The sequence below is a fragment of the Pieris brassicae genome, chromosome 3, assembly GCF_905147105.1.
Source record: "Pieris brassicae chromosome 3, ilPieBrab1.1, whole genome shotgun sequence".
In the NCBI taxonomy this organism is placed as follows: domain Eukaryota; kingdom Metazoa; phylum Arthropoda; class Insecta; order Lepidoptera; family Pieridae; genus Pieris; species Pieris brassicae.
The window spans coordinates 12,056,975-12,084,874 of record NC_059667.1 but is presented as its reverse complement, the minus strand read 5'-3'; the positions used below and the strand labels follow the sequence as shown (position 1 = coordinate 12,084,874).

The 27,900-nt window shown below is 36.1% G+C and overlaps 1 protein-coding gene across 1 annotated transcript; it reads left to right on the top strand.

Moving 5' to 3' along the window:
• The first annotated feature begins 660 nt into the window (after nucleotides 1–660).
• LOC123706943 (acetylcholine receptor subunit alpha-like 2) lies at nucleotides 661–27,900 on the top strand. The gene is made up of 8 exons (XM_045656598.1): nucleotides 661–958; nucleotides 15,265–15,309; nucleotides 16,182–16,291; nucleotides 21,488–21,668; nucleotides 22,177–22,330; nucleotides 25,310–25,880; nucleotides 26,479–26,671; nucleotides 26,903–27,900. Exons 1-8 carry the CDS (start codon nucleotides 779–781, stop codon nucleotides 27,098–27,100), a joined length of 1,632 nt encoding a protein of 543 aa, XP_045512554.1. The 5' UTR covers nucleotides 661–778; the 3' UTR covers nucleotides 27,101–27,900.

The window sequence follows — 27,900 nt, the reverse complement described above, 5'->3', positions numbered from 1 at the left end:
TCTCCATATTAATTAATTAAAAAGATGGTCACGCATTTTAGGACTTAAGCCTTTTAGCCAAGACAAACGCCATCTATTGGTTGTTAAATGAAATCCTTCACGCACTGTGTTTAGAATGGAAAACCAACGCGCGTGCGTACACATCGATCGAGAGAATAAACATAATTAATAATGAATTATTAATTATGTTTATTCTCTCGATATTGAACAAACAAACTTTTTTACATGAGTAAATTACAGAAAATATTTTATATATCATTATTTGATACTCAATTCTTGTATAGACTAGTTGTTGTACATCAAAGGTTTTTAAGCGTCTACTAAAAAAGTATACGAATTTTAAGACAATATTTAATTAGAAATGTATCAACTAGTAGTATTTTTAATAGTTCTTGGAAGTAATCTGAATTAATTCATATATTAATTGAACTATGGCCGCTTAGTTTGTTTATGAATACCGGTTTCTACGTGATATCTCATGAACAGTACAATAGTTATTGAGTACTACATAGGACTACTTCTAAAATTCACGTGGTAATAATAATATTACTCTGGTGCCTACTCACCTCTGTGCAACGGAGTTTGCGCATATAACAATTTATTGATGCCAAAACTCACCAGTAGGGGCGCTGTTGTCGCGCACGCTCGTAGGGCGGAGCTGTAAATTTTGAGAAAAATAATAATTTTCTTACGGGAAAACGCGAAAGAATTGTATATTTTCTGTTAAAATTATTGTCGTTCTACATTTAAAAATTATGGTGATCCAGTGATATTGAAAATGAAGTTAATTTTCCTTATATTTTTATTTGCCCTGGATGTTTGTTTTGCAAATCCTGACGCGAAGAGGCTGTATGATGACTTGCTGAGTAATTATAATAGACTAATTCGGCCGGTGGACAAAAATAATAACACTGTACTTGTGAAACTTGGCTTACGTTTGTCACAACTGATAGATTTGGTAAGTTTCCTTTGTGAATTTTTTCGTGTGAAATAGTAACAGTGTTGTAATTCCTACGAATGAAATTGGAACTCCCTTATCTTAATTAAAATAACTAAATAGTTAAACCAGCACATTGTTCCCATACAAATTATATGTAACACTATTTAAAAATGGGAGTCTGTGGTTGAAGGGTGAAAATTAAGACACGTATTTTTAATGTCAAATACCTAAATATACTCTCTTGCGTATTACCTATAGTAATAGTAGTATATAATGTTTTAAATTATGACATTTGAATATAATTTTGACAATCTGTGGCTTAGTTTTGACAAAGGCAAAATATCTACAAATGAATATTTTTACTATTGGATTCCCAACATTTTTTCAAAACCTAACCTAACCTAACTAATAATAATAATAATCTTTATATATTTTTCTCACAAAAACTTCGTACACAAACAAGTTACAGTTATTTGTTATTATAAATAAATTATTGTCCTTGTTTTATTGAGGGAAATGCTTGTTTGTAAGACTGATGCCTGTTAAAGGTTTATATGTTACTGGTCATCAAGCCTCCACCACTTCGGATCGACAGAAGGTCTTAAAGAGTAGGCGAAATTTATGTTGAATAAACAACTATTATTATGCAACCTATGCCACACAAAAACCACATGGGGTATGCGCATGTGTGTGAGTGTACGTATGTCTGTGAGAGTGAGTGTGTGTGTGTGTCTGTGTATGTATTATTACTTTATTGTTAATCTAATAACCATTACGCTATTATACTATAAATTATGACCTAACATTTAACATAAAACTGTATGACTTTCCATTCTACGTATAATATTCTATCGCCCTAAAACAAAATATGTAGGTACCTTAAAAAAATATTACATATATAGGTTTACCTTATTCTGTTCTTAGATTACTACAAACTGATAACAAAATTAGTTGTGTGTGTGTAATGTGTTACATTACATATCCCACAAAACTATTATACTATACGTAGATAAGCATCTTTTTATTGACTACTCTATCGATTGATTACAATCTATTAAGTAAATAAATCGTCTTCCTGAAACAGAGAGCATGGTACAGTGAAATGTACACAGTGTTTAATATGTATGACGCGGAGCCACTGAAATGAACCGGCTACACTCTGTAAGGGCTCTTTGTTAACATTCTTTGCGCAACACTTAACATTCCGTCCGTTTCACTAAATTGTGACGTTGAACCGTTACTTGGGCCTTAGATCTTCAAGAGATATAATACATTTGAAATTGTCCTTAATACGTTTTCCTTTATGAGAAATGTTGTTCAATCAGTCAAAAACTATTTTAAATAGATAGTTTTAGATAAATACGTTCTTTGTCGTTAATACATAAATAAAGATATATACTTAGTCTGGCCATTAATACTGTTATATTTAAAAGTAAACAAAATATTACGTTTGAATTTGGAACCTGTCATTTTTATATGATTGTTCATTGGGTTTTCTTATTTTGGCGCCAATCCATTGCACAATATTTATCGATATTGAAATGGAGTGGGGTGATAAAGAGAACCGAATCGCTGTGATTGCATTACACTAAGTAGGTATGGAGCCAAATACAATTTTTAAAACTCTCCATACGCTTGGTATTAGTAAAAGGTTTGTGTACCGGGCTATTGATAGGTACAACGAGACCTCCTCTGTTTGTTCGTAGTAGTGTAGTTGTTGGCGACTCGTAAATATAAATAGATATAGATTATACGTTAAATTGAGTATGAGCTATAAGTTTGATGAGAATATTGTTGATAGCTTATAAGTAGAAATTAAGTATGTGATATAAGTTCTATAATTAAAATATGTAAATAATTTAAGTATGAAAAATGGTTAATAAATAAATGAATAAAATGCTTCGCCGAACAAAAGGGTCGCATAGCTCTCGTCGCGGTATACCGGCGCAGATGTTTGTAAGCGCAGCTCTCGTCGCGGTATACTGTTCGAATACTTAAGCTCGGCGAGATCTACGCAAAATTCTCTTTCCTCTTTCCTCTGACTACGAACTGGGACCCACGAATAATCGGCGAAGCAAGAAACAAGATCAAGGCGCAGTTTCATTTCAAGACAACGTCAAACAATTACGCAACAAGTACTGGCGCTGCTAGATGAAGGCTCAACGGTTACACTGCTTGACGAAAACGTGGCTTCGAGCACCGGCATCCAAGGCCCTCGCGAAATCCTTAACATAGAAACTATCGGCGGAGGGCAAATGCAAAATCATAACTCCATGATTTTAGATATCGAAGTGAAAGGGATCAAGCAAAGCGAGAAGTGCATACTCAAACGGGCAAGAACTATCAAGGAGCTCAAATTAACCCCACAACTAGTAGATAAAACCCGACTAAAGAAGTATATTCACTTGCGGGGTTTACTACAAGACGTGTGCTATGAAACTGAGGCGCCGAAGCTGCTCATTGGCCAAGACAATTGGGAATACATTGTCTCGTTACAAATACGACGTGGGAAGCCAGGGCAGCCGGTGGCGTCACGAACAAAGTTAGGATGGGTTCTTCACGGTTCCGACAGCAGCGGCGTGTCACCAATCAATTATGTGAACACATGTGCACTCGCAAGCGTCGTCGAAGATAAAATAGATCAGCTGGTGAGGGAACATTTTAGTATTGAGTCCTTGGGGGTTCAGCCGAAGAAGCCTTCAACGGATATAGAACAGCGAGCGCTTGAAATATTAGAAAGAACCAGTCGACAATTGGAAGATGGCAGATACGCGGTCGGACTATTGTGAAAAACGGACGACATACAACTTTCAAACAATTACGCAGCAGCTTTCAACAGATTTCAAGGAATAGAAAAAAAGCTGCGTAAGGACGCTAAATTAAAAAATGAATATAGCGCGCAGATAGAGAATCTGTTGAAAAGTAACTATGCTGAAGAAGCACCAGCCGACTGCACATCCAACAAAAAGTGGTACCTGCCTCACTTTCCAGTGGTTCACCCCCTTAAAAAGAAGCTGAGAATTGTCTTCGACGCTGCGGCTAAACACAATGGAGTCAGCCTCAACGACGTTCTGCTGTCCGGTCCGGACTTACTGCAGTCAATATTTGGAGTGCTACTTCGATTCCGTCAAGGTCCCGTAGCGGTAGCGGCCGATATAAAAGAAATGTTTCTGCAGGTGAAAATATCTGCAGAAGATAGAGACAGTCTCAGGTTCCTATGGCGGAAAGACAAGGAAGCGCCAGTGAAGGAATATAGAATGTCATCGGTGATATTTGGAGCTGCATCGTCGCCATGCACCGCGATTTATATAAAAAACAAGAATGCAAAGGCCTTCTTACATAAATATCCGGAAGCGGCGCAAGCAATAGAGCGGAATCACTATATGGATGACTATTTGCAAAGTTTCCATAGTATTGACGATTGCAAACGATTGATGCAGCAAGTCGACTTCATTCACAAGAAGGCGCACTTCGAGCTACGAGGATGGGCGTCGAATAAAAAAGAAATCGTAGATGCCGGCGGCGAACAGGAAGTGCACCTAGGTGAAAACGAAGAAAAGACCCTGGGACTGAGATGGCTGACATCAGAGGATTGTCTTGGATTTAGAAGCCAGTTTAGAAGAATCCCTGACGAGGTGGCACGAGGCATGCAGACTCCAACAAAACGAGAAGTCACGGGAGCTGTGATGTCTACCTTCGACCCACTCGGACTGCTGTCTGTCACCCATTCTCATCCAAGGGAAGAAGCTCATCCAAAAGATATGGCGCAGTGGTGTCGGATGGGATGACCAAATAACTGAAGACGATACCGAGGCTTGGAAAAGCTACCTAGAGCATATCAGTAGAATACAAGACATCCGGCTGCCGCGATGCATGTCACCATTCTGCACTGAGGGGGAGCTGCATACTTTCACTGACGCGAGCGAGACAGCGTATGCAGCCGCAGTGTACTGGCGAACCGGAGATAAAGGAAAATACTTAATAAACCTCGTCGCAGCCAAGTCGCGAGTAACGCCTTTAAAACCAGTCTCTATGCCGAGACTTGAACTACAGGCAGCTCTGTTAGGTAGTAGACTAGCAGATTCAGTGGCAACAGAGCTCAACCTACAAGTTACAAAAAAAAACTTTTGGTCTGATTCAAGTGTGGTCCTGTCCTGGATAAAGGCAGATCCCAGAACATTTAAGACCTTCGTAGCGCATCGAATTGCGGAGATAGAGGATCTGACGAATGCACAGGACTGGAGGTGGGTGCCAACAGCGGAGAATCCTGCCGACGATGCAACCACCACGAAGTCCACCCGAAGATTTTAATGCGGAACATCGGTGGTTCAAGGGTCCAGATGTCCTGTCGAAAGGCGAAACAGAATGGCCAGCTCGAAAAATGCGAGGAAGACAGAACGACGGAACAGGTCAATACAATTCACCACAGCGAAGCAACACCGGTTCCTGAAAACTGTTCATCGTGGACGAAATTGTGGAGATCCACTGCCAGGGTACTACAATTCATCAACCTGTCTAAAGAAAAGAGGCCGTCGAACCCCGGACGCTGCAATAAAACTGCAAAAATGAGGCGACACTTCCTTCCATTAGATGAAACGCATCTACTGAGAGCGGAGGAGGTTCTAATCACCCAGTGTCAGAAACGCAGTTTCAAACAAGATATCAAAAACCTTAAACAAGGGCGCAAGACAGATAATAGAAGCCAATTGAACAGGCTAGATGTCACTATGAAAGACCAATTCATAAGACTTCAAGGCAGAGTAAGGAACGTAGCGGGCGTTGACAACAACTATTTAACGCCCATAGTACTGGATGGCAGGAGCGCTATCGGGCGATTGATTATCAAACACTATCATGAAAAGTTCAACCATGGTAATCAAGCCACGGTAATGAACGAAATCCGCCAAAAATACTGGATGTTGGGTTTGAGATCAGTACTGCGCAGTATACAGCAAAACTGCCAACATTGTAAGCTAAAGAAAGGTAAACCAGCGGAGTATCCGGCGGGCGACTTACCTCAAGAAAGACTCCGACATGGTGAGCCCCCCTTCACGTGTACAGGTGTAGACTACTTCGGTCCAATGCCCGTGGCGATTGGCAGACGAAGAGAGAAGAGATGGGGAGCCTTGTTTACCTGCTTGACCACGAGGGCAGTACACATCGAAGTAGCGCCCAGCCTGACTACGGACTCTACAATAATGGCGTTAAAGAGATTCGCCTCACGAAGAGGAATGCCAAAAGTAATTTATTCCGATAATGGAACTAACTTTGTTCAGGCTAATAAAGAACTCCAAACCGCCATTGAAGGACTTAAAAGAGAGGAAATCGTCACGGAAGCGGAGAAGGTTGGCATACAGTGGAAATTTATTCCTCCCGGCGCGCGGCGAGCTTGGGAACGATTGGTGCGCTCCATTAAGGTTGCACTGGACGCTACATTAAAGGAGCGCGTTCCACGAGAGGAGGTCCTGCATACGTTGCTGTTAGAAGCAGAACATATGGTCAACTCCAGACCAATAACCAACCTCGCTGACAATTTAGAAGAGGAGGCGCTAACCCCAAATCACTTCCTCATTGGACGATCCAGTGGAGCTGCGCGCGTAGGGCATTTTCCTGATGCGAAGCTAGTGGGCAGAGAAGATTGGAAGACCGTCCAACGACTCTCTGATCACTTTTGGAGGAGATGGCTGCGAGAGTACTTGCCCACGCTACTGCCCAGGAAAATGACAGGACGACGGGAAGGTGAGCAGCTACAACGAGGCGACGTGGTTCTTACCGAGGACCGCACGCTACCACGATGCACGTGGCCGAGGGGCATTATCAAAACTACGTACCCCGGGCCCGACGGAAGAACCAGGATCGTGGACGTCGCAACCAAGAGTGCTACGAAGACCATCGTCGAGGATAGTGATCTTGATGCCTGCGAAGTCGCCGTGCAGGAACGACGGTGCTACGCACGAGGGGGAGAATGTTGGCGACTCGTAAATATAAATAGATATAGATTATACGTTAAATTGAGTATGAGTTATAAGTTTGATGAGAATATTGTTGATAGCTTATAAGTAGAAATTAAGTATGTGATATAAGTTCTATAATTAAAATATGTAAATAATTTAAGTATGAAAAATGGTTAATAAATAAATGAATAAAATGCTTGGCCGAACAAAAGGGTCGCATAGCTCTCGTCGCGGTATACCGGCGCAGATGTTTGTAAGCGCAGCTCTCGTCGCGGTATACTGTTCGAGTACTTAAGCTCGGCGAGATCTACGCAAAATTCTCTTTCCTCTCTCCTCTGACTACGAACTGGGACCCACGAATAATCGGCGAAGCAAGAAACAAGATCAAGGCGCAGTTTCATTTCAAGACAACGTCAAACAATTACGCACTAGCAGGGGTGCGTGGGTTAAGGCGGTGCCAGCACTACGTCAAACCGTCTTGACAAAACGTACGAAGTCAATCCCCACCGGTATACAAAGCCGCGCCGAGGAACTTTGGTTACTGCACGGGTGTTTTCAAACGAACACATAAACGTACTATCCCGTGCAGGCTTGAGTCTCTGAGGTGTCGTGGAGGTTGGCATTCAACAGTAGTGTAGTACGTTCTTGTAGTGTTCGTACGAAAAGGGCGGTCAAAGCAGTAAGGGAAAGAATTCGAAGAAATCCTGTCCGAAAGCAAAAGATTTTATCTCGGGAGATGAAGATATTACCTAGAACCATGTCGCTTATATTAAAACATGACTTAGGACTAGTATCCTATAAGAGACGTACTGGTCATTTCTTAACTGATAATTTACAAATAATCGGGTGCTAAAATCGAAACAACCACTACGTACGCAAAGGGAGGTTACAGATTTTTTTTGTTTACGGATGAGTTTTTTTTACAAATGAGCAACATTTTAACAAACAAAATGACCGTATTTATGCTCAAAGATCTAAGAAAGCTTCCCAATTAGTCGACTGAGTTCAACGTGGGCGCTATGTGGGTTTAGTGATGGTTTGAAGGGGTGTTAGCTATGAAGGAGTGACTGAGCCATACTTTTATGAAAAAGGTATCAAAATCGGCACAAGTGTATTAAGATAAAAGTAATTAAAATAAATAAAACTTTTAATAAACTTGACGAATATTTAAATGATCCTTGGGATTGATTTGTTCCAGTTCAAATAATTAGTATGACTCAAAACTTACGGATTAAAAACAGTGGCGGAAAGTTTCTTAACTGTTCTTCTTGTCCGCTCTACGCCCTTGACTTGCGAACTGGTAGTAAACTTACAATGAATTTAATTTCTTTTCTGACGTTCACAAGTGTACTTGGTTACCTATATGAAAAAAAATATTTTGAGTTTGACCATTCTAGAGAAGGTAGTGGAATGGGCTGTTAAAAAAATAGAATTGCAGTGATAGCCGTGCACAAAGTGGGAATGGAGCCGTTGGTCATTTTTCAGACACTAACCAAGACAAGATTGGTATCTGCCATATGTTCCATATATCGTACTATCAACAGATACAAAAACACGACGTCTTTCGAAGACCAGAAAAGATCTGAGCGGCCACGTGCTGTTAGAACTACAAAGGCTGTAAGAGCTATGAAGTAAAAAATCTTATCGCGAGAAATGAAGATTCCCGCTGGGACTCTGTCATGTATTATAAAACAAGACCTAGAGCACCTGCTTATCGTCGATATAAATCACATTCCCTAATTCAATATTTACAATTAAATTTAGTGGATGGATCAGAAGTCCCGGTGAAAAGCACAGAAATATCATCTTTACCGATGAAAAAATTTTCACGATTGAAGAACACTACGTTCTATAAGAAAAAATACGTAATAAAAATAAAGTGTACGCTCACAGTTCTAAAGAAGCTGTTCAAGTGGTCGGAAATGTACAACGTGGTCATCATACTGTGTCTGTGATGGTTTGGTGGGGCGTTTCTTATCAAGGAGTCACAAAACGACATTTTCGTGAAAAAGGAGTGAAAACTTCATCCAAACTGAATCAAGATACAATCTTGGATCATGTTGTGACACCTCTTAGCTATACACTTTAAACACTTTAAAAATATACCGTCGACTCTCTAGCAGGATACTGCACCTGGTCACAAGGCACGAACTACCCGAGCTTGGCTTGTCACCAGCGTTCCAGACTTAAGAGCTGACGACTGGCCCTCATCTAGACTAGACTTCAAATTATCGTCAATTTCGTTAAACTTTTAACATGTTATGTCGTTAATCTCACAAGCCAACATTTCTAAAATACATGACAATTATGGTAAACATAAATTTACATTTACTAATTACAAAAAAATATATTACACTTTCAAATACAGATTTTACTATAAAACAGGTAATTAGGTACAAATAGGAATTTACTTTTTTTTAATTGATCATCCCACTACCAAATCTATCCAGCTATAGATGAGAAATGTTTATTCTGTGATATTCGCGAAGAATTCGAATGATCTTGTGATTTTTTTCCGTATCTTGTGTTATATAAACATGCTTCGAATAGTAAATTGTTCCAAAATTAATTAGATCTTGTAAAAGTTCTACACTAAGACTCTTATCTGGTTGTTAAACAGCCCTTAGTTAGGCTAATGTTATTCAAATACATTAAAACCGAAACAATTATGTAACGAAGCTTAAGTCAAGTTCGTCGATGGCACTTTACTGATTGGACTCGCTCGAGAAATGTTTGTTTTGACAACGGGAGTTCTATATTTAGACCATTCGGGCTTTTACGAAAATTTTATACATTTTTATTGAATTTACGGCGTGAAGTTTCTTTGAGTGGGTAGATTAGAAGATCGAGGTTATATACATTAAAATTCAAAGCGTACAATGAAACGTCAAACGTAAAAATTAGTATATTACGAGACTTGTACAATAAATGCATCATATAATTTATTATTTAAAAGGCATATGTTGCGCCCTTTGTACCTACTTCCTTATTGATACTCCACAACAAAGAATACGAGTATGTTGTTGGGTAAGTGTAACATAAATAATTTCGGTTGCGGCACACCCATTCTCTTAGTGCCTGTGTGCACCGCATACTTCGCACACAAGGGCGGTCTGGTCCTGAGTCTACAATATGATGGGCCTAGATAGATGCAGAGTATTACAAATAATTTAAAAACAAAAACAAAAATTCTTATAGCGTGATAAGTTGATAACAATCGTCGTCGCAACAACACAGAACTCCATCGTATCGTTTACTTACATTACAATAATAATTAAAATTAGAAAAAATATTCTTTATATTAAAATGAAAACAGCAAATATTTAATATAATAAAATAGGTATAGATACAGGTACGTACGGTACGGTATAACGACTCGTTATCTATATTATAATATGTATATTAAATTTCTTTTGAATAACCCAATATATTAATGGATTAAACCTCGATGTTATGTTGAACTTACTGATGTGATTGCGTTTTATAAACAATATACATTTTAAATTTGCTTTGTATATAATATATTTTATTTTTAACTCGTTATCCTAACTTTCTTCATTCTTCTACGGATTTTTCCGAATCTTTATCCATGGCTTTCTTTCTTCAATCGCTACCTGCTAACGCTTCTATGTCTTCTTTCCACCTTCTTCTAGGACACACTCTTCTCCTTCTTGGTCCATTTACATGTACTCTTAGTTTTTAAAGTTTTAGTTTTATGCTATTTAAAGAATGTCTTTATTTCACGTAACTGATATATTAGGTCCTTACATATGAAATTGGCGTATTTCGTACTGCTTTAATCACGATGTCCTCTTTGGTAAGGAATTCCAAATTCAAATTTGTACAGCTGTTTACTCATGATGTATTTGTGCTTCGATGACCGTCATTCATTTGTTTTTTTCTGTTTGCGTCACACATTTTACAAAATGGAAAACTTAAAGTATCGCATTTTTTACGAATACGAGTTCCGCCGTGGCAATAGTGCTGTGGAAACGACTCGAAGGGTGAATGATGTGTATGGCGGTCATGTTGCAAAATAAAACACAGTTCGTTTTTGTTTCCAACGTTGTCGTTCTGGAAATTTCGACCTGCAGAACAAGCCCCGTGGACGGCCTGAGACCCAAGTTGATAATGAAGTATTGAAGACTATTGTGGAAGCGGATCCATCGCAAACCACGTCCGAGTTAGCTGCAGGCTGCGGTGTTAGTGATAAAACTGTTTTAATTCACTTGAAGCAAATTGAGAAGATTAAAAAGCTTGAAAGGTGGGTACCTCAGGAATTGACTGAAGCAAACCGGCAAACGCGCGTCGACTGCTGCGTTACATTACTGAACCGGCACAATAATGAAGGTATTTTAAACCGAATCATTACCTGTGATGAAAAATTGATTCTTTACGATAATAGGAAGCGCTCAGCGCAATGGTTGCATCCTGGCCAGCCAGCAAAATCCTGCCCCAAGCGAAAATTAAGCACAAAAAAGTTACTTGTAAGCGTTTGGTGGATTAGTGCCGGTATTGTTCATTGCAGTTTTCTCAAATCTGGCGAGACTATTACGGCTGATGTCTATTGTCAGCAATTGCAAACCATGATGGAAAAGCTAGCGGCTAAACAACCTAGGCTGGTCAATCGCTCCACGCCACTGCTACTTCACGACAACGCTAGACCACACACTGCACAACAGACGGCTACCAAATTAGAAGAGCTTCAATTGGAATGTCTAAGACATCCTCCGTACTCCCCGGACTTTGCTCCAACAGATTACCATATTTTTCGAAATTTGGACAACTTCTTGCAAGGGAAAAAAATTAACTCTGATGGGGCAGTCCAAATCGCCTTCACAGATTTTATTGATTCTCGTCCGACTGATTTTTTTAGTAAAGGGATCAATGAACTCCCTATGCGATGGCAAAAGTGCATAGAAAACAATGGTTCATAGTTTGATTAATTAAATATATTATATTTAAAAATATTCGACTTTTTGTTCCTCCCATACAAAACGCCAATTTCATATGTAAGGACCTAATATATTATAAATACTAAACGTACCTCGATAAGAATCTTATTTTATATAAACAAAAATTTATGTTATTTTATAGTTATTTAAAATTATTGAAATATAACTACGTACTGTGTATCGTCTAAATATTTAACATCGCGTGACAACATATTTGATTATTTTAATATAAATTGGTACCATCAAGACAATTTATAAGAAAAATAATTCCCTCATCCAGATGTTTACGATAAATACAAGATGTAAGCGCTGAGTCATGAAAGTGTGGTTGTTACTGGATTGTAGCAACCATTAATATTGTAGTCAAAATGTATCACTGTCATTCTGGACATGTATGGACGTAGAAAGGGTTATTTCACGTCAGAGCTTTTTGATATGGATATCCGCTTTATTAAATCAGAATATACGTATATAATTAGCGAACAACTTTGTTGCAGCTTTGCGTTTTCACTGGCGTCGCCTTTCTGGGCATTCATTTATTAAGATATTTTTGAAAGAAATAGCCTTTGCTACTCTGGAATAATGTAGCATTCTATGGGTTAAAGATTCTATGAATCGGTTTAAGTTTTCGAGTTTATTCGTTACAAACATCTCTCAACTATCAAGGAATTTTTGTATCTATGTATTTCGATTATGATTATTGTTTTCTTGCATTCTTTATCAATGACATGTTATGTCATAGATAATGATATAGTTTAATACACTATACCTAAGAAAATAGTTAAGAAAAGTGAGGCGATACTTTTCTTAACCCATTCAATATTGGATCGTTGGTCTGGGAAATATAGCTTATTCTTATTCAATATTTTGAATACGTCTGCAAGTACGTTCATAATTAAGAGATTCAAATTATATTTAAAAAAATATAGCAAATAATGCTTTCGATATTTGTATATAACATGAACTCAACTCATCTTTTAAACTCAACAGTAAGCATGGTATAAAATGTTATACTAAGAATAACCTAAGAATAAGCAAAATGTCTAATAATAAACCCGGAAAAACTTAAAGCTAGTATAACGTCGGCGTAACTGTTCATACTACCGTTGGCGTTATCCCAGCCGCCATTCTAGTATAAGTCTGACATTACCTAAACCATGACTCACAGATTTTTAATGAAAGCCGTTTAAACAATGTTCGAGAGGGAACAAGTTCTTTTTGAAGGTGCCCATTTTCCAGAGCTTGAAAACTATACATATCTGCATATAAGGCTTACCCGAAACTAAAACTATCTTTACTTGCTTTCTGTAAATAAAGTAAATAAGAGAATATTAATTTAGGCTCTGTCCATGCACAACTAAAAAACAATTATATGTTTTGATTAAACAATGTAGTTTTTTGAGATACAGCTACTTGTTAAAATGTGGTTTAATTCTCTGTTATTTCGCACCAACTGTGTGTGTTCGTACTTAAATCTATGTATTCAATTATGAGCAGATAGGGTCGTAATATATTTCTAAAAAAGCTGTTGTTATCGAACACAAAAAAACAAATTAAAATTCAAAAAAAGCAACGTTCACGTTTTAGTTTTACTCGACATTCATAATTAGACATACCTTTTCTACTTTCTCCCAATTAAATGAGCGTTCTTTCTATTATTTGGCATTTTAAAATCTTTTAAAACTGGTTATGATTATCAAAATAAACAACCACGGATGACGGATCAATTCAATTCTTGTTTATGGAATATGGAACCACAGATCAAAATCACATCGAATGGAAACGTCAAACTGACTGCTGACAGAAACACGGTTATCAGAGACAAGCTTTTGTTTTTTCTTAAGTTTTTCAATGAATTGCGACATTGCCGATTGACGTTGCCGTTTTGTGCCTATGGCATAACGGGGGAATAGTTATACCAACGTAGTAACGAGTTTATAAGTAAGAAATTACGATCTCCTTATTCTAAGCATATATATAAATATTCCTAGTATAAGGTTCGAATAAGTAAGTATATATTTGTACCACTGTAGCACTCAAAAAAGACCCGGTGCTTGGAGAGACCCACACCGAGCCACAGCTAGACTTTAATACGTCCAACACTTATTAACAGGTTTATTGTCTACAGACTATATGAGATCTGTAGATGAAAAGCTCTACAGGTCCACAGTCCACATATGGTCTACATGCACACACAAGTACAACTTCTAGACTTTTTGGAGTTGTGGACGTAAGGGGATAGTTGCGTATCACGTATCACTGAGAAACTAAAAATTGCTGGGGCGTACGGCAAAACTTCTTTTTTCTACCTAGGTGAGATAAAACAATGTGTCAAAATTGTTCAGTAATATTTTTCATAATAGCGCAACTGGACGTGAAGGGTATTTCCACTTGACAGTGAACCTGTTAAAGAATAGAAAATATAGATTTATTTTCTGAACTCTTTCATAACAATACAAGTGTATTATAGCCTTTATTGATTTTTGAAGTATGGTATACATAAAAATAGTACGAATATTCATCCGGGTCACCCACAGTTTACACATGTGTTGACTTTTATTTATACACATACCATAAAACATTTTTGTTCAAAGGATGCCCGTCCCAAAACATGATTACATTAAGCCAAAGTATATATATATATATATATATATATATATATATATATGTTTATATTAATTTTGATGGCCCGGGGTATTTTTGGCACAAACCCAAGTCAAGATCGATAAAATAGGGTACCAAAAAGTCATAACTGCGACCGAGTTAAGTAACCTACTTTTTCTGTTGAAAAATTTTATCGTAGTTTCCCTAGGATTTTTGGATATCAATGAATTTCTACCTTATCATTGTTTATTTGTATGTTTTGGTCGTGATTTTAATCTACATGATTCATGCAGCTTCTGTTATAATCAAGAGCTCTCGGATTGAAATCCCGGGCAGGTCTTATAATATGAACATTTTTCAATTAGACTAGAGAAATCGGAAATATTAGTCATGCTTTAGAAGACCTTAAGCACACCATATCGGTTACCCACATTTAGTTACAGGAACTATATTCATATTAAATACGATAATAATAATAAAGCTCTTTATTTCCTTGCTTTTTGAAATTACATATAAAATGGTTGTTAGTTTTGTTGTTATACTCTTAGTCGTATGTTAGTGTTTTTTTTTTTTTTTCATTATTTGCGTGCGTATAAAGGCCTCCGCCTGAACTTTCCATTTGGACCTGTTCTTTGCTTCCTCCATCCATTTATCCCCAGAAATCTCAACTATATCGATAGCGAATCGCTTTTGTGGTTCTCGTGTTTCTTTTTCCTGGTTGTCCCCTATAGCGGGTGGCTTCGGCGTTCAATCTTTTACTTGTACTCGATTTGTTCAATGCAATCAAACTGATGGTTCATTTCTTTCACAGAACCTGAAGGATCAAATTCTCACAACAAACGTATGGCTGGAACATGTAAGTATAATAATATATTAAAACTTATATTATTTAAATTAGGAGTTTTGGTATTTATTTCAATTCGCAAGTCCTTATGAGGCATACGACATTTTTCTATTTTATTGATTTAAGTCAATTAGGTGAAATTCTAATGCTTCCGAGTATATATTAACCAAATGATGTATTTTGTATGATAAAAGCACGAAAAGATTTTGGGTCAAGGGGAAAGTCTAATCTATTAATATATTTTTCATTATATATTGGCGGTTGACGTGTATTCCTTTGCAAATATGAGGTTCACATTTTTTCTTCGTCATTTTAATTTCCTAATTCCATTTACTGTCAGATTGAATGTTGTTACTGTGGAGGCTCTTCTGAATCAATCACTGTTTAATAAAAAAAATTACACAAACGTTTCTAGTGCTTTACGGTACTCGCGCATCATAAAAGTTATGTAAATTATGTAATAACGGATTTTACCCGAAATATATCCATTACAATATGTACATATAGATAGCATTAGCATAAATCATCTGAAAACTCTGACAATTTATTCATGAATATGTTCATTTTTTCAAAAATCTTACTTAAGTTTATTTGTCTATTATAAAATTTATTTACGAGGTTTTAGGATTTAGGTTTCTGATTGATTGATTGATAAATCAGTAAGCTAATAATAGCTAGTTCAATAACAAACCTTCCTCGTTGTTTTCCAGTTCTACATTCAAAATGTTGATATTGTAATTTCTGTGTTTTCTTTTATTGTTAGGTCTAGGTCTAAAAGAACTAAAAATCCTTATAACATTTATCCCAAACATTTTAGCAAAACACGATCCTACTATGAGTAAATATATCGCATACAGGGTTTAATGAGGGTGCAAATGTTTTAGGAATGGGAAGATCACAAATTCAAATGGGACCCACTGGAGTACGGCGGTGTGAAGGAGCTTTATGTGCCGTCCGAGCACATTTGGCTGCCAGATATCGTGCTGTATAATAAGTAAGTATCAAATATACGGTTCAGGATTTAATTTTGTTTATCTATAATATTGGAATGGAGAATGTTAAAACAATTGAAACGTAGCGTTTTCTCGATGACCGTCGATCCACTAAGGTTTATTATGAGGTTTTAAAGGTATTTTTTGTACCACTATGTGGCACCAGCTGTACAGAAAAAAAGCGTACCAATTCTTAAATTGATTGTAACTTAAGAACACACTTTTTAAACGGATTGAAGCTATGTATTATTATTATAAACTTATAATTATTTACATAATTTTAAATTTTAAATTTTCCGACGTTTCGCGTGCTTTACAGCGTGCGAGGTCACGGTGACTATATATACTATGTAAAAGCCATGTTAACAAAAGACAAGACTTGTAACTTGCGAGCTCTTTGGCTGTATGAATGTCCATGGACATCTGAACATCACATGAAGGTCATGCCCGTTTGCCCCGTTCTTTAAAAACGTACCAATACCAAACCATCATAATAATTCATCACCCAGCCAAAGGTCACCTCTATGTATCCTGAACGTTGTTTAAACACACAGGTGACACGATTTTTTGATGTAATAGATGCAGGGTTTTTTTTCAATCTCTCCTTTGTATGTGCGCTAATAGAAAAATCGATTTAACTAACGACTTTAGGGCTAAATATCGCACGCTGACTACGCACTAGCTATAATACTGCCTAATATTTTAGAAACTATATAATCTCTGTAAGCCTGGACCTACAACTCTCTAATTGGTTTATAACGACACCAGCGAAGTCCGGAATAGAACATTCATAATATTAGCCACCAAAATTGCATTGTACTAACTAATCTTGTTATAACTGTTAAACCTACAGTATCATAGACTAAACTAAACTTTAGATATTTTAATTTGGCTTTTTCAGTATTGAGCTAAATAGCTTCGATGCCTGGCTTTCAAAGTTATGTTAAAAAAAACATTTAATTTTCATTCTTCTAGAACTGACCATAACTTTTTAGTATAGATGTAATAATCTTTATATCAGAAAACAACATTTGCTGTGGCAGCTAGTCTTAATAACAAACCATGTTGTTATCTGTGACAACAATATAGACTAGATTATGAGAGGTCATTTCTTAATATATCTTACATCTAGCCTTCACATGCAACTAAAAATACTATTCAAGCTATTTTTGCCCGGTCCGCGTTTGTACTCCATTCATAAATTCTAAATGGTGTGATGTCACCGCTGTGACGTCACAAACGTACGCATTGCAGACAGACTACAGAAGACAGTTTATATATAGAAATAATTAAATCATCGTACATGTATAATATGCATAGTGTTATTTTACACATATGTACTACTTCGTAGTAAATAGCTCCCGTTTAATTAAAACAGATATGTATTTTTTACATTGTTAGAACCGTCACACACTATCTATTTTAGGAACAATTGTAAAGTTCAATTACATTTAACCGTTGGATGAGTGGAGTGTCGTGGTGTACATGTTCAGGGGTTCCAATACTTGCTAAAGCAATGCAACTTGAATAAATTTTGAAAAAAAAGAAAATGACCGCTGTGCCAATGGCATGGTGAAATATCCTTTCGTGTACAGCCATAATTTAGAAACAGGCGTGTCGAACTACTATTTCTTGTCTTTCTTGTCGGATACGGATACGTTCCCGGATCGGCACTTTAAATTTTACTCTATAATTTTTCACTTTAGTATTACATAAATTCCTATAAAAATCTGATCCAAATGAGCTGTAATTATTTGATTCTTCGCGAGAATTTTTTTTTACTATCCCGAAAACTTTCAATCTGCTCAAATTAATAGGTTTTTAGAGGTCCTATGTATATATATATATATATATATACACACATATATACTTAAGTAAAAGTAGTAGATTAAAATTTTTAGGTTTATAAGACAAGGTTTAAGACAGTTATTATTTTAGACACAATAGCGTGTATGTACTATACCACAGCATACAGCTGTGTCAAAACGATCGAACGTTGCATGATATGGAAGAGAATAATATCTAGACAAAATAAAGAAAACATCATTAAGAAGAATTGTAGAAGAATAACCAAGCAGATGTCGCAATGAAAATAAATAGGCGGGGCAAATGGGAAGAGAAACAGAAAAGTGGAGCAAAATAGGTGCCCAAGGACCAGTATAATAAACTGAAAAGAGGAAGATAATTCAGAAGGTGGATGGACCAGATTAAAAAAACAGCAGGTCATACGTGGCACTGTGTAGATAGCCAAAAAGATCCCACAGATATATAAGATTGAAAAAGATTTTATAAATTTATCTTGAACAAAAGACTTTCATTGTTACTATTATTATAATTATAACCTAATAACTAAATATTTGAGTGTGCTATAAATTTCTTACTGATACAATAGCGATCGCGAATATTTAACAAATTCTTAGCAAAAATATTTCACTCCAGATAAATCGATGCTTAAACTTTCAATCACTGCCCAGTTGATTTGGGTCATGCTCCGAGCGATGGGTTACATTCCCTATCCATGTAAATATTTAGAATAAGAATTCCTTGAGATATAAATCTTTTCCTTATATTCCCCGGGGATCCGAACTCATTTCCGTAGCCAACTTGCATTTTGTTACTACGACATAAAGTAAAAAGCTTTTAAAGTAGAAAGTTTTAGCTGGAATTATAACTGAAATTATTTCATATATTTTTTTACTTTACTGTTTAGACTAAAATACTATCTAAATTAAGCGTCCTAAGTACATTTTGTAGAGATAAAATTAAGTTCGTAATGGATTTATTTACTTTTTATTTACACATTTTTTTCCTAGTGTAAATGGAAATCATGGAACATAACGATCTAGCCTAACTTAAGACTAATAAGTAATGTAAGTCTAACCTAATTTACGAATAAATGTATTTAACATAAGAAAGTGTCCAATTACACTTACAGTCTCTATTAAGGGGATGACACTCGTGTGTTGTGTTCTATTTTTTCACTTACCAACTACCAACACTTAAGCACTTTATTTTTACTGTTTTATTTTATTTATTTATTTTTCCCATATAACATTTACAACAATAAATAAGATTACATTTGAGAAGGTATTACTTCAGACTTAAGTAGTAGGTCGATAGGACTTAAGATTTTCATGCATTAATATATATGATCAGTTAATTTAACGGTGGATATTGAGGAAGAAGGATTGTACTCATCTTCATTATCCTCAACAAATCTATCCACTGAGTGTCCGTCCCGAAAGCCCCAGTAAAAAGTCGTTGATTTTGTTGCACCCTCCCTCAAAAGGGGGGGGGGGGTTAGCACCGTTCGGGTAGTGTGTTTGCTCACGCCCTGCTAATGCGATGGGGTGGGGGGTGCTCGTTGGGGGCAACAGCGCGCAGGCGAAGTTGGGGTCATGTCCGGGGTGTCAATCCGATGGTATGTGGGGCCAAGGAGTATTTTCGACTTGGGCAGACTTGCGGCAGATCGGTTCCGCCAGGTGGGACACCCAGGACAAAAGTCGTGAAGTGAATATATATACTTAGCGGTCGGAATAATTTCGTTAGCGCGTTTCAGCAAATAAAATCAACGCTGTGACTGTAGTCTCGCATTGTAGGTATTGCTATAACTTTGAGTATGGCTGTAAGAGAAGCCTGACAGCCTAGAGAGACAGCCAAAGAAGCCTAAATATGACAGTGTATGAAAAGTTCCTTTATAAAAATTACCTAAATTTTTTGGAAAGACATACTTCTTTGTTTGAACTTTACACATTCATTGTGCAAAGATTGGGTAATTATTTTCCAATAAAATATTTCAAAAACAATTATTTTTGCTAAAACGTAATATTACTATAGATTACTTTGTTGATTCATAAATATTTTTATCGTTTAACTATACATCATTGTGATCGTCTTCCGTGACAATCCCTTCATACTCGTCAGGAAGCAACTCGCACGTAAAGGACGACGTATGGGCGCAGACAATCGATTTTAAGTCATAGCATAGAGCTTAAAGCGTTTAACTGTTTTTAGTTTAGGCGCCAGTCAAATAAATGTAAATAAAATACCGTTTATGACCAAATGTAAAATTAGTTTTCATGACTGTGGGATGTTTCTTAAAAGAGCAATTCTGGAGTGTTTAATTAGGATTTGTGGAAGATAAAAATACGCTTAATTGAAAGACCTTCTAATAATACTATAAGGCTTCAATAAAATTATATTAATCTGTTATTAATACAGTTTCTTCAAATACAAACTATACTTGTTACTTTATGTATGATTTGAAAATGAGGTAGATGGAACCGAACTACTAGAAATTGTGGTTAAAAGTAATGACATAGAACTGGTATAATATTTAGCAGTTTGGTTTTAGAATAACTTTTCACGAAAGGTCAATTTTCAGATGTCACAAATAACTCTCTTTGCAAGGGCTTTGTGGGAACGTAGAACAATGTTTTTGTCACATCTCCCAATACAAACAATTGTTTGTTTGATTATATCCGCTCCTACTTACACTCGACACTCCGAGCACACAGAGCGTAAGATTGGTCGCACATGCGTCTTCCATTCCATTCTACGATATGATTAATAGCTGCCTGGTCTGTTCTGACACAACATGATGTATCATTTCCCAACATTTCTTGTCGATATAATCAATTAACTTTACGTTCGTTATGACGTTATATTTTGTTACAGCCTAATAACGTCAAATTATCGTTAGGATAATAACATTAAATGAAGCTGATTTATGAGATAATGAAACACTTATGGAGAATGTGTCTATTTTAATAAGTAGAAGTATGTTTGTATGTAAACTAATTAACGTTTAAGATAGTTTAAGCCTGTATAATGTAATATATTCCTATTTTCTTAAGATTTGCTAAAGAGTCCTTCCAACTTTTGTTTCCTTTAGAGTAGAGACTCTTGGGCCGTGGAGTTAAAGTACACAGGTACTAATTAAAGATTTAAGTTGGTGACTGGTAGATAGTACCAGTGACCCCAGAGCTGGTGCTTTCCTAGCTCAACAAAAAAATATTGCAATACAGAGAGGTGACCAAAACTTATTTTAGTTTTGCTTTAATATATTATAATTATTATTATTATGTAGGTTAAGATTAAAATAAGATACTTTATAAAGCTTATATATAATTAGTGATTAAGTTAAGTTTAACTGTAATATTAAATATAAATTCTTAAGTGTAATATTTTTTCATTAGCGCCGACGGAGAGTACGTGGTGACAACCATGACGAAGGCTGTACTCCATCACACCGGCAAGGTCCTGTGGACACCACCCGCCATTTTTAAATCTTCCTGTGAGATCGATGTTCGTTACTTCCCCTTTGATCAGCAGACCTGCTTTTTGAAGTTTGGATCATGGAGTTACGATGGCGATCAAGTGAGTTATTGCTGCTAAAATACCAGAAGGAGCTTTACGTGGATTTTTTAGCTGTTCATTTTATATCACAAATTTTAACACACAGCTCATATTTCATAAATCATATTCTCATATATGTCTAAATTTGCAAATTTAATATAGTATATTAATTGTTTGTCATTAGGTTTTAATTAACTATTAATAATAAATAAGTCAGTGGTACTATAACACTTTTACATCCAGGCCTGACATTTCTGTATCTTTTGCGTCATCATTTGTCAATGCAAGTAGGTGATCAGCCTCCTGTGTTTGACACATGCCTTCGACTCTTTGGGTCTAAGGCAAGCCGGTTTCCCAATATATTCCTTCATAGAAATAAAAGTCCATTAGTCCACAGCCAGGCATCGAACCTAATCCTCAGGGACACTGATTTACTAATTAACTATGACACGATTAATTTATCATAACGATAATGATTATTCCGAAAATTTAACTCTTCAGTCCTAGTTTACAAGAATATCTATTTCAGATCGACTTGAAGCACATAAACCAAAAGAAAGGCGATATGGTAGAAGTTGGTATCGATTTACGTGAGTATTATCCATCTGTCGAATGGGATATCCTTGGAGTACCAGCTGAGAGACACGAACGATACTATCCCTGCTGCCAGGAACCATATCCAGGTTTGTGTGTCCTTACCAGCACTTGCTCTTAAAAATTGATAATTATGTATCGCAGAACGCAACTGAAAGATATTGAATCTATTTAGGAAGCTTTCATCCTTGCTGAAGTTTAGCAAAGATAATAAATTACTATGAGTAACACCTGACATCAATACTATAACTATTGTATACATTTTATATCTATTTAAAAATACATAAGTGTCCCGACAAGTCGCTTGTTTTATTGCAGTATACTTTGCGTGTTAATTACAATATATTAGTACTTAAATATATATTAATAGGGATACAATCACTGTTTGTATATGATTCTAATGAAATTATGCTCCATTCTTGCTTTATATATATTCTTCAAAAAATCCATTCCGATAATAAGGATGGAAGGATAATGTAAAAATTAAAACGTACTTTTAAAAAAGCAATGCTACACAGTGGAAAATTATAAAGTAAGATTCAGGCTACTTCGCACGACTGGATATTAATTAGGTAACATATAGTATCGCTAACGCTTTGTAGATATTTATGTCTATAAATCGGTAGAACATCACATTCCTCTATTGTCAATAGTTTCCGCAGCAGACGTGATATAGATATTATTATTAGTTTCACACTTTGGGATATATTATCGAAGTTTTCGGACGAATCCCCAACTTTAAAAAAATATTCTATAGCCTATGTTTAACAGGAGCAGTATTGAAATAATGGCTTGAGCGTGCGATTCTCATCCCTAAGGTTGTAGGTTTCAACCTCGGCTGTACACCAATGGACTTTCTTTCTATGTGCATATTTAACATTTGCTCGAACGGTGACGGAAAATATCGTGAGGAAACCGGCATATCTTAAACTCAAAAAGTCGTCAGGAGGCTGATCACCTACGTCCCTATTAGATTGACGATTGATCATGAAACAGATTCAGACAACTGAGGCCCAACCTATAAAGTTTGTATCGCCACTGATTATTATTATTATGTTCAACAGGATGTTAGATTGTTATCGTGAAAGAATTCTTCATATCGGTCCCAAAGATTTAAATAGATATAAAACACAATGAAATCTCTATCTCTCTCTCTTTGGTGTAAGAATCACGAATTTTAAGTTTAGAATCCTTTAAAGACGTATTACGATCATAAGAAATCCGAGCAACGGCTAATCTTGGGTGTAAATTGCGTCGACAACTCTTATCTACCCTAAATAACCGTAGCTCGCAGGTTACCCTTGTTTTGCTAATACCCACAAAGAGCACTTAGCTAGCGCTCCGCGTGAATACTGATAGCGGACTGATTAATGTCAGTTGTTTCACCTTAAAAAAAACATATTTCACCTTTTGGAATTCTATACGGTCTTTTGTTTTTATGTGAATGGGTCTCCTTTATATTGAAAGCCATAGGAACTAAGTCGAAGGGTAGGATTTGTTGATTTTTTTTTCTAATTGTTTTTTTTATAAGAAGCCTACGGGACGCCCATAAGGGGCAGTCATCGCAGCCCATGGACATGGGTGCTTTGCCGGCCTCTGAGGGAGGAGGTCACTCTTACTTTGAATACTTGGAGGTGTTAGCTCTCAGGGAACACCCGCACTGGGAATCGATTTCACAGTTCTGTTTTGCAAAAGAAAGTGCTTAGTGAAACAGTCTATGGAAGACTTCCATCAGTGTGATGTTGATGAAATTTTGCATTGATACGGCTCGTACGGTCTTCATACGAGGCGTGATCGACCCAAACAATGATGCAGAACTCTCACCATACTACACTTTCTAGAAAACGCAATGTCTCTTTCAATTTAAGTTTAACAATTTGACAAGCCCTTCGCTGAATTTATTGCTTAGCAGGCTATGAGTTATCTTACGCATTGTTTTCTCCCAATGTTTTGTTTTTTTTATATTAAATCAATTATTCACCATTTCGGAGTTTAAATTACCCTAAGGCTCAAATCGTGTTAAGGAAATATTTATTTCAAATAGATATTATGGAATATATACAGTTATTTAGATTGTCGTTTGCGATCGTCACTTATTCATGTTCACTTTGGATCTGAAAAGGGGAAAAGCTGAGTTTTTACCCGATAGTGTTTAAATATGACCGAGCCTGTTTTAAAGCAACTAATTTATATAAGTGATCGTCTATTTATTACCGTACCGTATTATTCTGTTATAATTTTTACAGGCTTCAGCAGGTGTATGCGTTTTATAATAAACGTTTCCTATTTATAAATCTCATAAAGCAAAATAAATTCTGCTCTTAATTTAACGAAAAAAGTTGGGTGTCTCCAGAGAATCGTTTGCGAAATGAAAGGGCACAAAATGCGTGATTATGGAGTCTGAAAGGCTTTTATCTGACGCAGATTTTATAAATGTGTGTTTAATTAAATATTATATACCTTATTGTTTACCAAAATTTTATGTCCCAGATGCCGAACTGAATGAGTTACTGACATTTTAAGTATTTTAGTATACAGTAATAACATATCGTTTATTAAAATATAAACATAAAATTAAATTAGATAGAGAGATAGTAACGGTGACGAGAGAGCTGGTGCTTTCCTTGCTCAACGAATAAGTATCGAAATACAGCCAGCCTTAAAGATACAGTGCCACAGGGACCAAACTTTTTAAATTTGTTTCAATTTCCTTTTTATAATTTTCTTATTATTATATATCTTTGTCGGCCATAATAACTTCGTTAGAGCGTTGTAGGGTATGACGCCATCACTCATTATACAAAATACAATAACCCCAAAACAAATGAATATATATTATATTGAAACCATAGGTATATTATATCTATTGTTGCAATGGCTAACTTAGATAAGACAAATTTAAATTGGTTTTCAGTAAATTTTATCATGTTATAACGTACATTTAGTTATACAAGTATAGTACTACAGTATTTGTACAAGAGTAATTGTTCAATATATAATAATAATACTCCAAACGATGACAGGATATATATAATATGTAAAACCTTAAAAGTACATTCTTTTTTCAGATATTTTCTTCAACATAACTCTCAGAAGGAAAACTTTATTCTACACTGTAAACCTCATCGTACCATGCGTGGGCATTTCATATCTATCTGTCCTTGTCTTCTACCTACCAGCGGATTCGGGTGAAAAGATTGCATTGAGTATATCCATCCTTCTCTCCCAGACTATGTTCTTCTTACTGATATCAGAGATCATACCCTCTACTTCACTGGCTTTACCGCTCTTGGGAAAGTATCTTCTATTTACAATGTTGCTGGTAGGTCTATCAGTCGTGATCACTATAATAATATTGAATGTCCACTACCGAAAGCCGAGTACACATGAAATGGCGCCTTGGGTTAGAACATTCTTCATAACGATGTTACCCAAGTTACTGCTCATGCGGGTACCGAAAGATTTGCTAAGAGATCTAGCAGCGCAGAAGATTATTGGGCGCGGTAAGAAGAAGAACAAGTTCAAGGATGCGCTTGCGGCAGTTGAAAGAACACATTCGAATTCTTCCAGCCCCGATTCTTTACGTCATCATTTGCCAGGAGGATGTAATGGTCTTCATTCTACAACTGCTACTAATAGGTAAGACACGGTTAGAATTAATTACATTTTGTTAAACCATATTTTATTGGCCCCTTATATTTATTAAAATACGATTAAACAACCAGTGACACTTCAAGCCTTGGTCTCACAATTCTGTGTGTTTTGTGAAAAAATTTTTTTACTAAGCACTTTCTTTCAATAATTTACCTACCAGGTAATCACCACAGCCACCTGTGACACACGACGTCGACGTTTTGTGTTTTGAAATGTTATTTCTGTCTTCCTCAATACCCCAGGATGATTTTATTACTGTACTAGAGAGAGTTAAATGCGCACATGGTATATATACATATTAAGTACATTGGTACACAGCCAGGTAGGTTCGACCTACTACCGTGCTACGCTCAAGCCACTAAGCCACTGCTTATCGAAAATCGCCATAGCTAAAAAAAGACTCTCCTAAGTTTTCAATAAAAAAGATGCAGATTTGTATCTGCCCCTGCCCTATTGGATAGTTACGGTACATAATATGATACTTGTCCTTGTTAGAACCACAATCAACATACTTCAGAGACTCACCCATTCCTTAATACTTACATAAACTTATTTATTAGTAACTAAAGAATATAACTTATAGATTCAGTGGTCTGGTCGGAGCTCTTGGGAGTCTTGGTGCTGGCTACAACGGTCTTCCATCAGTTATGTCTGGTCTAGATGATTCACTAAGTGACATCACGCCACGGAAAAAGTACCCATTTGAATTGGAAAAGGCAATCCACAATGTAATGTTTATTCAACATCACATGCAACGACAAGACGAATTTAACGCGGTAAGCGTTTTTTTACCTATTTTAGCTTAAAAAGTTAAAATAAATAAATTAATTAATATAGAATTCTTTTAAAATATGATGTGATATGAGTCCGTGAGGTTAAGCATATTTAACATTGTTTTACGACATATATAAATTTGTGGTTTTGATTTGATTAGAAATTGAATGGTTAAACCATTAGTCAAGCCGGTTTATTTTTCGGTTAAGCAATTTAATAATATTGTTCTACAGGAAGATCAAGACTGGGGATTTGTGGCGATGGTGCTCGACCGGCTATTTCTCTGGATTTTTACCATAGCATCAATAGTCGGCACTTTCGCTATTCTCTGTGAGGCTCCTTCGCTTTACGATGACACCAAACCAATTGATATGGTGCTGTCATCCGTCGCACAGCAGCAATTTCTACCGGTTGAGAGTGGTGATTCTTAAAAAACAAAAGAACTTAGGTCGACGTTACTAGGATTGTATACATAATGTGACATTACTTCGATATCTGATGATCAACCATTTCTTTTATTTGATGTTTCCGTAAATGATATATTGCCTCCTTGTTTTAATAAAGGTGAAAATAAAATTACAACAGAGCGATAAAGGTTATAATTTGAAACCTGTATCATTGTTTATAATTTAACTCCATCTATTTATGTAATAATGTATTCATCTTAGCCAAAGAGGCTGTGAGTAAGATTAAACTAAGACTTCGACTTCATAGTTAGTAAAACAACGGTTGAAACGGATCATTACGGTAGTTTCGGCTTATTGTTAGTTAAATCTATATTCTTACAATCGCGTGAATTTATAACGTCGATTGTAATGTTTGAAAATACGTATTTTATTCTGTCAACCCACGCAAAGATTTTGGTACCATTAATAAAACTCTAGACGTAATTAATCACAGAGTAATTGGAACTACAATGAATCTTAACCTAAGTGGATTACAATAAGGGTGGTAGATCTATAAATAGTGAAAACGAGTGTTGTGGTACGCAAGTTCCGTTATATTGTGCAGGTTACAGTTGCAAGATAAAACTAATTATTTAGATAAAACACTCTCTTACGTTAAAAATAACGAAATCTTTCATTCCTTACAACTTACGTATTGTACGCAATTAGTATGCAGTTAATACGCAATCTGTTGCATATACTACCTTTAATTCTATTTATATATCATAACTGATAAAAATGAGTCCTGAAATGTATTGACACATATGCTTTTACATAATATTTAA